The sequence below is a fragment of the Asparagus officinalis genome, chromosome 4 (genome assembly GCF_001876935.1).
Source record: "Asparagus officinalis chromosome 4, Aspof.V1, whole genome shotgun sequence".
In the NCBI taxonomy this organism is placed as follows: Eukaryota; Viridiplantae; Streptophyta; class Magnoliopsida; order Asparagales; family Asparagaceae; genus Asparagus; species Asparagus officinalis.
This window is the reverse complement of record NC_033797.1, coordinates 137,802,051-137,813,901: the sequence shown is the minus strand read 5'-3', so window position 1 is coordinate 137,813,901 and position 11,851 is coordinate 137,802,051. Positions and strand designations below refer to the sequence as shown.

At 36.0% G+C, this 11,851-nt stretch overlaps 1 protein-coding gene across 2 annotated transcripts in view; it reads left to right on the top strand.

Annotated features, from left to right (window-relative positions):
• The window catches only part of LOC109839510 (embryogenesis-associated protein EMB8-like), a 12,927-nt gene continuing 1,449 nt past the window's right edge, over nt 374-11,851 (top strand). The window contains exons 1-12 of one of the 2 annotated variants that reach the window (XR_002246651.1): nt 374-789; nt 879-968; nt 2,039-2,100; nt 2,483-2,583; nt 5,160-5,249; nt 6,874-6,996; nt 7,736-7,813; nt 9,034-9,119; nt 9,280-9,328; nt 10,514-10,570; nt 10,648-10,778; nt 10,880-10,963. Coding sequence is in view for 1 of the 2 variants with exons in the window: in XM_020407971.1 (XP_020263560.1) it covers nt 536-789; nt 879-968; nt 2,039-2,100; nt 2,483-2,583; nt 5,160-5,249; nt 6,874-6,996; nt 7,736-7,813; nt 9,034-9,119; nt 9,280-9,328; nt 10,514-10,570; nt 10,648-10,778; nt 10,880-10,963 (1,205 nt within the window). In the remaining variant the exon portion in view is untranslated. The remainder of the gene's footprint in view (nt 790-878; nt 969-2,038; nt 2,101-2,482; nt 2,584-5,159; nt 5,250-6,873; nt 6,997-7,735; nt 7,814-9,033; nt 9,120-9,279; nt 9,329-10,513; nt 10,571-10,647; nt 10,779-10,879; nt 10,964-11,851) is intronic. The other variant, XM_020407971.1, reaches the window with a different exon arrangement.

Below are 11,851 nucleotides of genomic sequence, written 5' to 3'. Positions count from 1 at the left end.
TACTAGCTTATTGACCAAGTCAATAAGACACAAGCTCTTAGGTAAGACACTTTTTTTGGTTGCCAAACAGTGCCCAAGTCAATAAGACACAATATCTTAGATAAAACACAATCTCTTGTTGCAAAACAGTGCCTTAATCATTGATTAATTGAGTTACAGAAAAAGCTGATGAGGGAGATTTGAGGATATATTTGCAAATATCTAGAATCTGAGAGTAAACTTAAAAGTATCTAGATTGGGGGGATAAATGTGTAAAAAGACCACTTCCATTTTCATGATTTGCCCAAAGCATTTAGTGTGACTAATGGAGGGTATTAAAGTTAAACTCTTAAAATTTATGGAGTATTTGTTTCATCGATGATTATTGATTTTGATCCCGTCATGCTCATCAGAATCCATCCATAAAAACGTCGCATCTCTCTCTTTTGTCCGCTTGCGCTTCTCTATCTTCATACAATCACTCGCTCTTCACCGCCGACGACGCCAAGTTCCCAATCCTTTTAGGGTTTCCGAAACCTCACCTTGATCTTCATCGATGGCGTGCGCCGTCACCGACTCCGATCTCACGCTCCCCATTCTCCTCCTCAAGTCCTTCTCACTGATCCGGACCTTTCACTGCATCGTAGCCCTCTCGGTCTTCGCCCTAATTTTCCTCTACAGGTTCCTCGAGTTTCATTTCCTTCGGGACGCCGCTCGAGGGTTTAGGGGAGATCGAGTGGCGCTCACATTCGATCCGAGGTCCGAAATCTACGAGGGCGTCGTCTCCAAGTGTCGGGTTCTTCACGGGAGGTAAATTTTCACGGTGAATTCTGTTGATTTCTTGCGTTTCTCTGTGATTGACCGGGGGTTTTTTTTTTCCTTCGGTTTTGGGATTGAAGGTATTTGGTGACGCCGTGGCTTGCGAGCCCTCATTTACAGACGGGGTTCTTGCATTTTTTCGGGAGGGCTGCGCCCTTTTGTTATAGAAGGTAATAATTGGTGCATTTTTGTTATGTGGTTTGGTTTTTTAATTTTCTTATTCGTGAAGGTAAAAGGCTTGGATTGTGCTTTGAATTGCAATCAGCATGCTCGTATAAGGATCAAAAAGGTTTTTTTAGACTAAAGGTTGTAACTTTATGTGAGATGAAGGTGGCGGTTGGCAGCCTGCCACGGCAACTGAATAGTTACAATTAGGTGTACAAAAGAATATTCATACCCGCAGTCTACAGATATATCCGTATACGTATCTGTTTGGATACGGATGTGGATACTAAATATCTATGTCCAATAGGATATAAATATAAATACTGATACCAAATACTGTATGTTTTTTAAATTTATAATTTATGACACTTTTGGAGATTATTGTACCAAATATTTAGGTGTGCTAATGTTTCTGTTTTTATATTGGTTGAAGTAGCTTGTCTAATTGTTGACTGATGTGACAAAAATGATGTTCCTGCTATCATTAAGAAAGTTTTTGTAGCTTCAGTTGAGTATAAAATAAGAAAGAAGCAACTGAGATGGTTGGGGCACGTACGACATGGATCAAGGAGCACAATTTTTAAATGGAGCAATAGGGTCATAATAGTGCAGTGACAAGAATAAATGTGAAGAAGATGAAACAGAGATTAAGGCAGCCAGAAGGGTATGAAAGTTGTTACTATAGCTTTACTTGAGACTACTATATGGAGAAATAGGAGATAATACTTGGTTTCTTTTGTAGTACCTAGAGTTAGAGGATTGATTCTCAATTCTTATCGATTGTAACCACTATTGTTTTCTCATGATAATGTCTAGCTTTGAGATTGTTAACACTAATTCTTGTTCTTTCACGCTCTAATAATTAAATAATTATTTTAACTGGACTTACAATGGGTGTCTGAAATATTGGCATTGATACTATTCGAGTGGATTGGAGATCAATGTAGATGTAGTCGAAATCATGGTACTGGCATGGATATTCTTTGATATCTGATCTGCTCAAATAGAACATTTACGAATGTGTTATGCACATGCTGTGTTTTCTATCCATACTGAGTTATCTATTGCAACTCAGGCAATTATACACTGTTCAGGACGGGGGAACTATTGCTTTGGATTGGTTGCTCGCTTCTGATGGTAAACTTCAAATCCAAATTTTGGAATAGCATGAGATAAAGACGTAGTTCGTTTGAAATGTCAAGCTGAAGAGTTAACTTCGCGAAATTACTTCAATACTTATATTTAGTTTGTGACTTTCTTCAGCATTGCTATCATTTAGGATTAGTGGGCTATGAACGAGTTCCTTCTTTCTTAGTGATCTTTATCTTCAATAGTGACTTGTGGATTCAGTAAGTCAATAGTATCCCAATAATAGACAATTCCAAAAGAGTGTAAGTTTGAAAATTTGAAATTTACTATGCTAAAGAAGAAAAGTCGAGCATAGTGGCATCAATTACATTCCGTCTGAACAGTCATTGCCTGCAGTTTCTTATTGCTGTGCCTTCTGTATACTTTGCAGTCACAGGTGCTTCTTATGACACTGGCAGGGTCATTTCTAAAGATGATTCAACTCCCCTTGTGATTGTGATTCCTGGACTTACCAGTGATTCCGCTTCTCCAGTAAGTTAATTACTTCCATATTCCTTATTCCTGTATACACACCCAACAATTCCCCTTTATGATGTTTCTTTTGACTAGTACATTGATGCTATAGAACAGTAAACAGGTTCATCCGGCAGACATTGGTATCATAACTTACTTTCTCTATCTTAATGAAACATTATTAAAAGACACTTAATTTTTTTCATAAAGGAGTCTTGCCTGTTGTAGAAAACAAAGCAGATATTTTCAGATGTGATAGTCATACATGTTTTAGTTTTGGAACAACTACCCCATTGAGATGATGATGCATTTTATGATTTTCTTAAAGTACAACATTCGTGAATCCACATCAAAGACAACAAAATTTATAATGTGTCAACTGAAAAAGCCTAAATCCTTGAGTGGAATCCTTGTGTTGTATGCATTAACTAGAATTTATAGTATTAAAAAGTAATGTATTCAGGCAACAAATGCCTATGGTGTTTTTTGTATTAGGACCAATGATTAAAAATAATGAACCAGTGACTTACCAAATAGAACTGCTCTTCTTCAATCCACTTGTGCTTAAAACTTTTATCTTATTCAATTGTTGACATGTTGAACATCCATTTAGTTTATAGCCTTGACTGGTGTCTAAACTGTCTGGGAGTAGCACTGGTGTTGGGCATAGTGGGGAAAGGAGTGGATTACCATGTGGAGAATAGGGTTTGATGTTGGAAGGGCCGCAATATCATACCTTTTTCTAAAAAAGAAAAGGAAAACAAAAGAAATGAAAATGGTGCTGGACACAGTGGTAAGGGAAGGAATGAATCCTGAATAATAACAATTTCACTGAAGGGGCACAAAAAGGTTTATTTGTTGCTTAAAAGAATATGAATGAGAACAAAACTGTCATAATCATCATTTAAAACTCGTTCCTTAAAAAATAGACAACGTGATTCACAAATGATTTGACAAAATTCTGGAATGGGTTTTCAACCTGACATTGAAAGACCATAGAGTTCACTAAAGTTCGGAGACGGTTTGCTCGTCGATGGGAACCTATTCTTGACTGTTCACTTTCAGCTGAAGCAATCAAGAAGTAACTTGCCAGAGTTTTCCTTTAATTAGAAAATTTTCTTGGAGAAAGGGTTATGATAGATTGTCCGCAGGGAATTGCATTTAGCAGAATTCACAGGCAACACAAAAGGGCCAAATAGAAGGCATTCTCAAAGTGAATGGAAGTGTCTACTCCCAAAAAAAGGAAAGAAGTGAAAAATGAACAATAAAAATAAAAATGTGCGTGTGAGTATGTGAAATGAATGATATAAGTGATGCATTTAATCCTCATATTAGACTTTATTATTATTGAATAAATCTATTGATTATGCCTTTGGAGATTGTCCATGGACCACAGTCCTCAGGCTAATATTTTCTAGACTGGAAGTTCTGTGTTAGATACTTGCTTGGCCTAAAATATATAAGTTGATATCTTGTCTATCGTAAGTTTGAAAGTGGCACTACACACATATGACACATCCTATGACTTACAAAGTATCATCCAACCCATTATGGTTTCCTTAGGGGGGAAACATGGATTTTAAAGGTTTCGTGGTACAAAAAGGCTTTACTCTCATGGTTTCTTAGTAGTCCTTAATGGACATTTGGAACTTGGAAGAAACGAGGAGAGTATTCAAAGGGAAAGGGGACTCCTTTTCCCTTAAAAATTAGTTAAGTGCAGATGGATAGAGTGTAAACTTGTGGAAAGTTCCATGTTTAAAAAGAGGTCTCAATAGTATTCGGTATATGTAATACTAGGGTACTGTCAGGAAGATTTGCACCTGCATTCTATTGATAGAAATGTGTATAAGCAGATGTATACAAGGGGAATCGACAGTGTCAGTAGTGATGTAAATCATCTAAAACTAAAACTAACGATTTTGAATGTTTCCAAACGTTTGCTTGAAGTGTTCATTTGTTGAAATTGTTTAAATAACAAAATTTTGAGTTAAATATGACACATAAGTTCATAATCTACGTAAAAATTTGTTTGATTGTTGGTCTAACTCCCTTTTATGCAATGTAATCATCTAAAACTAAGATTAACGATTTTGAATGCTTAAAGTGTTCATTCGTTGAAATTGTTTAAATAACAAAATTTTAATTTAAAATGTGACACATAAATTCATAATCTACATAATTTTTTTTGATTGTTGGTCTAACTCCCTTTTGATTTAATGTAAAGTTGCCTCTAATGTCTGTCTTAGTTATTGGCCAATCTAAAATGTTTAAATCATGAATTATTTTGTGATTTGTGTCTCCCTTCTCGCTACCTCTCTCTCTTCACCCACCATAAAGAAAGGAAGAAAAGAGAAACACTCTTCCTCCCTCTTTCGCCCCCACCACCACCATAAAGAAAGGAAGAAAAGAGAAACACACACCAACACTAAAACCTGCCCGTCCACGGTCCACCTGCATGCATTCGCGAACAGACATAAAGAGAGATGCATACTTGCCAATTTGCACCATTATTATTGCTAGCTTTTTGGGTCAGATAATGATTTTTATGATCATATTAGTTGATCTTATTCTATTCCACTTGATGGGCAATGCAGTACGTAAGGCATTTTGTTTACAGTATGGCAAAGCAAGGTTGGAATGTTGTTGTTGGCAACCATCGGGGTCTGGGTGGTATCTCAATTACTGTAAGTTCTCTTTACCTTAAAGTCATAATTCTTTTACGGTGTATGTGCCCACATGTCAAAATCATTCTAGGAAAGCGTGGTAGCAAAATTCCCCCTTACACTACAAAGCTGCAATATTCATGCTTCCCACACTTAATTGGCTCCATCATTATGTCTCTCTTAAGATGTATACGTATGAAATTATTGGATTTAAATGAATTTTATGCATGAGCTTAATGGTTTGTTTTTGTTTGAAAAATCATAAATTCACGCCCATTAATTGTTCTATTTGATGAATGAAAATGATGAACTAGAAATCAGCTAAATCCATTCAACAAGAGGCAGAACCTAGGAAAAATAGTACATTTGTAGTCAGATTAAATAAATCACTGCAAATCATCCATAGAAATGTTGTGATATAAAACTTCAATTGTTAAATTTTTGTTTAAAAATAACAATGAGAACTATGAACCATAGAGGAAGCAATTACCTGCAATCCTTGTTACACAAAAATCTTAAGAGTTTTAAGTAGGAAGGGAATTGTATAAGATCTTTGAATATCTATAACGATGAATTTAGGTTCCTCCCAGATTCCAATTGCAGGCTTCATACCCTCATCAACTGTGTCTTCTTGTAGACCATCAAGTCTTCCTTATCTTCATCTTTGTCTCCTTTGTGATTGCTATAGAGGAAGAGCAAGACAAAGAGAAGAGGGGAAGTGGGAATTAGTGATGGAGAGAAAAGAAAATGGAGTAAGAGAAGTAAAGGCAACTAGAAAGAGAGAGATCAAATTCAAAATAGGGTTTGGATTTGAGTTGTTTGGCAAGGTTTTTAGTATTATTCCCTCACCTTATCAAGATAATTCGACAAATCATAACTTGAACTTGATTTCTCAGTTCTACAAGTCAATGAAGGGCTGTTTCCAATACATGCTTGATATTGTTGCACATAGCGAACACTCAACCATGCATATCCAAATTAATGGATATGTTCCCATATTTGGCTTGTCTATGAAACATTATGGCATCCTAATGCCCTGCATTATTTCACTTAGTTGGGATAAAAGAATCATTCTTATCATCATTTATTCAAAATGGGTGAGTTATGGACTACTGACCATGTTTTATATTGAAGACCTTCCTTGGCCAAAATTCATTACCATATGCGACCTGGTGTAGGCCCTCTTAACTGGTGATCTATCCTTGGAAATACAAAGAGGAGAAAGCACTTCCCAGAGAACTAGTATTCCAGTTGCAGTAGCAATGATTCTACACTATTTGTTGTGAAGTTCAACTTGAACTATCCATCAGAGATCAGCAGGACTCTGTTTGGGTGACACTGTGTGGTAAAGATCATGAAATTAGTGCCAAATATGTATACGGTTGTGATGCACAATAAAAGCCTAAACAGATAAGAAAACATTTCAAACTGCATTTGCCATATGGTCTACACTTCTAATCATCTTTATAATTGCATTTTATTTTTCTTTTATTTTTCAAATCACATTATAACGATAACATTCCAACCATGTCGACTAGCTTCTATGCTTAATTTTCCATGTGTAGGCAAACTTGTTTGCATAGTTTCATGTTTGCCTTTTTGAATATCATGCAATCTTTGATATTTCACTAATCATCTTGGTCAGTCTGATTGCTTTTATAACGCCGGATGGACGAATGATGTGCGTGAAGTTATTAACTGTCTTCATCAAGAGTACCCCAAGGCTCCTCTCTTTGCCATTGGGACAAGCATCGGAGCAAATATTTTGGTACAAAATCAAACTTATTTTCTCTTTGCCTCTCACTTTGACACAAAACCTAAATTCTAGATTGGCAGGCCTTGTTTTAATCTTCTGTTATTTCATAATTTCAGGATTTTTAAATATGCTTAATTTATGCATTATGTCCTCAAGGCAAACGGCTTTAATGTTATAGAAAAGCACTTCTATATTTAGGCATCTGGCTTGGATTCATTTTGGGGATAACTAGCAAAATTTTTGTCGTTAGCAGGTTGCCTGGAGTTGTCGATAAATTATCCAGGACCAAGTCTTCCTGTTTGGTATTTTGGCATATAGAAAACAACCCACTAATCTTTGCGGTAAAAGAACTTTAGGAACTTTTCACCTACACTAGAAGAAGAGGGAGAAAGAACTTTCTGGAGTCTGGAGCACACAAATAATAATGCAGAATTAGTTAATATCTCCTTGTGAAGGCTTTGCGAAAGTTAAAAGAATGAGGCTGCTCGTCAGACATAATTTCACCTCTTATTCTCTTAACCATTTGCCTGTATGAGGACTCATTGCATAGATACTTCGAATGTATTAAATCTCTATTTCTTGGGGAAGAAATTTACTTAAGCTCATTACTAGCTATTAATGCAATTAAGGTGTGCATAATATATCTCTAAATCTATTATATGTAACCTTATGTCAGAGCTTTCTGATAACTAACCTGATTCTTAAAGTACATGTTGTTCAGATTTTCAATCTATGTTGGTGCTGGTTTCAGGTTAAATACCTAGGAGAAGATGGGGAGAACACTCCTCTTGCTGGGGCAGCATCTATTTGTTCTCCATGGGATCTTGTGGTCAGTTACCTAAAGTTTTCCCTGTCCAAAATTTATGCTTATCTAATTAATTGGACTATGATCTTTCTTCTGTATATATTCTGTTTCTGACTTCTTCATCTCAAAACTAATCTTACATCATAGTGCATTTGCAATATCATGTTAGAATATTTTAATTGTTTACTTAGTTCTCACTCTGTAAATTTTAACTTTCTTTTAAGGACATGGTAACATTGATCTAGAGTTAGAATTTAACAGAAGAGGTTTTTGGGATGTCTATCGAGGGAATTAATGTGTCATTGGATTTTAGTATGCTTCTTTAGCAACCAAAACATAAACAACTGTTTCCATCAATAAGTAAGACATGATGGTGATGAAAATTTCTTAAAAATGAATGTGTGCTGTCCAGATCGAAAGGACAGATTTTTCTTTGATCATCTGCTTCCAGTTATTATATTCAACATCTACATTCATTTGTAAGCATAAAGGGATAGGTAAACTAACTGCATAAGATGTTTCTATTTTCAGTTGAAGCAAAATCGCAATTCTAAAGGATTGTTGTAGTATTTAATAAGAAAAGGGACAGAACCCACTTTTGCTGATCCATCAACTGACATCAGTATGTTAGAAAGAATGGAAGGTAAAAGAGCTGAGAGCTAATTTTGCTTGAAGTTTGGTTTTACAGTAAGAATTAAATACTATTATGTGATGGCAAATATCTGAACCCCTTCGTTTTAGAGAAGGGTTTGGGTTTAGGCTTCCTTTACTGAAGATGCCATCAATCGTTGTGAACAAGCATTGGAATTTGACAAAATCCCTCTATGAAAATTACTCATTTCCATGCAAATAATCACTGGAGGATAATAGGCTCCTTAAAGAAGTTGGATGTAATTGATTTCCTCTGATGAGGGTTTGAGCCTGTATTTGATTCGGGAATGAAATCAACCCTTCAATTCACACTTTGGTGGATTTTTATGCATCTAAGGTTTCATGCTATGTTGATTCTTTTGCTTTGCAAGTTTTTCAGAGGGGGTGCCCTTTATTTTCTTCCCCTTTCAACCAGTAAATTCGAACTTCAACAAGCCTTTAGCTCAACAGTATATTATTGCTTGAAACATACATTTCTTGTCTGAAGAATTTATCAAAAATATTTTGAATTTGTATTTTTGAGAAATGACACTAGAAGCAGAACTAAATGGAGATTTATCGTGGCATTACTCACCATTCGTGCACATTTGTAGGTCTGTGACAGGTTTATTAATCGCAAGCTTGTCCAGCGGTTGTATGACAGAGCTCTTGCTCTTGGGCTTAAAGGTTATGCTCAACTGTAGGTTCCTATTAATCTTGCATCCGGTAAAGTAGTTATAAATTCTTACAAAATTAACAAAGCCACTCAATTTTCCTTTAAATGTATACAGTTATTATTTACTTTTGTTTAGTTGGATGATAATGTACATCCTCTTTTTTTGATTTTGCTTTTATTGCAGACATCAGGCTGTTTTGACGAGGCTTGCAAACTGGGATGGGATCAGAAGTGTATGCTTCCTTCTCTCTCTTGTTTTAGAATTTCACGGATTCTGGTTGAAATGTCTTTTAAGTACTAAAACATATTCTTGGACCATCAAGTACTTACACTTGGAGGCATGCTCTCATTCCAATTTCACGGGTCCTTACACTTATTGTTACCCTTACACTTATTGTTACCCTTCTTTTCTCATTTTGAATGTTCTTAGTTATGCCATGTGAAGATATTGCTTTGTTGTTTTAGACCTATAAATTTAGAGTGTTGGTCCTTGGATGATGAAGTGTTGCACATAACTTTTTGCTGACCACCTGTCAGTTTCAACTTTTGCTACCTGCATGATGATCATAGCACTAGGACTAGAGAGGTACTAGGTCCCAATTCCACCACAAACATTTATTTCTTGCTTTCCTAGTGAGGAAGTGTTGAACGTGTCCTCTTCTTCATGGAAAGTAGTGTGTATACGCGTGTGTGCACATTTTGTGAGGCTGTAAGGGGTCAATGTTGAAAAATGCTTTCGATATACTTATGTAGGTAGATATCGGCAGTTGTTGGCCACAACTAACCTTCGGTGACCATTTGATTTTAAAGGTTTCTTTATCATAATGATTTATTAAGTTGCAGTTATAGTATTGAAAGCTGCTTTGAAACCTATGCTTGTAGTTTCCCAAGCTCTACTTTCACTAACTTTATGGTCTGTTTGTCTACTAATTGGAGTTGTCACAGAATTGGATTCTGATGAGAAGAAAGGTAAGAGGATGTAGGGAGATAAATAAGGAGAATAGGATATGAGATTTGTCATTTGTGAAAATCCAACAAGCTGGATTTTGTTAGCTGTATTTGGTTTAACGTTTGAAGTTAGATACTGCAACTTTCTAAACTATGAGACAAAACAGGTTTTGATATTTAAAAATAGTTATTTAAATATAGAATAAAATTGCAGTTAAAAAAACTACTGCAAAGCCAAACAGAGCTTTTATGGCGATTGTGTTATAAGTTTTGACTATTGCTTCATCACAGAAATTCAGTGTCTGAGCTTTACCGTTTAGGAATGTGTCCTGTAGCTGCTTTTCTTGTTTTGACTTTGGTCATCTGAAAGTGATATTTACTTAGCAAGGCAGTATTTCTTTGGACCGCAGTTACCTCTTTTCATGTTATCTTCCTTTTCTTTTTGCTGACTTTTGTTATGACCTTTGCAGTCACGTACTGTTAGGGATTTTGATAACCATGCCACTTGTATTGTTGGAAAGTTTGAGGTACTAACTATCATCTTTCTATACACTGATGTATTTATTTTCTACGGTTTAATCAGTAGCATCTATTGTTTGCTCAGACAGTGGATACATACTATCGCCACTGCAGTTCTGTTAGTTTTGTCAAGGGTGTATCTGTTCCTCTGCTCTGCATCAGTGCTTTGGATGATCCAGTTTGTACGAGTGAGGCTATTCCTTGGGACGAGTGCAGGTATGGCGGTTATCTATTTCTGGAATGATGTTTAGTTCAAGAACTTTATAGTTCATGTTATATTTTCGTTTAATTGTCATATTGTGCTTTTGCTCTTATAGGGCTAACAAGAACATTGTTTTGGCAACCTTACCTCATGGAGGCCATCTCGCATTTTTCAAAGGGCTTACTGCACACAGCTTATGGTATATCAATATCCTTCTTACCTTCTCCAGCCTTTGCATCTCGCTTTTTTTAATCTATCATAGCATCATAACCTATTTACATGGGGGCTTCTATCTGAAGTCATATCCGTACCCGCACTGACACTTCTCTGGACAATTCTTTAGCATATGCTTACATTTTTTCTGGTTGTGTGCTCAATTATATAATTCATGTTTAAACTTAAAAACACTCATCATACGCTTCTTGGTTGTATGCCTTTTACAAATTTGCTCTGTCCCACACCCATACCCGTTTCTATACAAAGATTATAATCTTTTTAATGAAATAAAGTGCTAAGATGAATAACACAAACTCCTATACAAACCTTTACACTGGCCACTGAGAATTGTCTGAATATTTATTTTGATTGCATAAGTTAAAACTATATGGATATTGGCTACTGAAATAATGTTTTAGGTCTGTGAATACAACTGGTGTAGCCTTCTGTAGCATTGTTGATGTTGGTCCTGACTTGTCTATTAATCCAAAGTACGCTGGCAGAGTTAGTCTGGTTGGAATTAGGTGCTCAGTTTGTCAATAGGCATTTCAGTTGATAGGTATGCAGGATTGGTAAAATAAATCTTTTACAAGATCTTGACATTGATGATTACTATTTAGATGTATTTGAAGCCTCTATTCCATTCTAATTGGTTGATCACCCACCAACAGCTGGAGGTATGACAACACATTGTCTACCTTATTTGAATAGAAACAGGGATTCCACTCCGTTAAGTGGAATAGTGCTTGTTGGGGATGGAAGAGCTTGCTGCATTAATTAGCACTGTATTGGTTTGGGTTGAGAAAGCGGGGGTGGTGTTGAGGAAGGGCCATGAAGGTGAAGAGGGAAAATAGTCAACAACGGAAGAAGA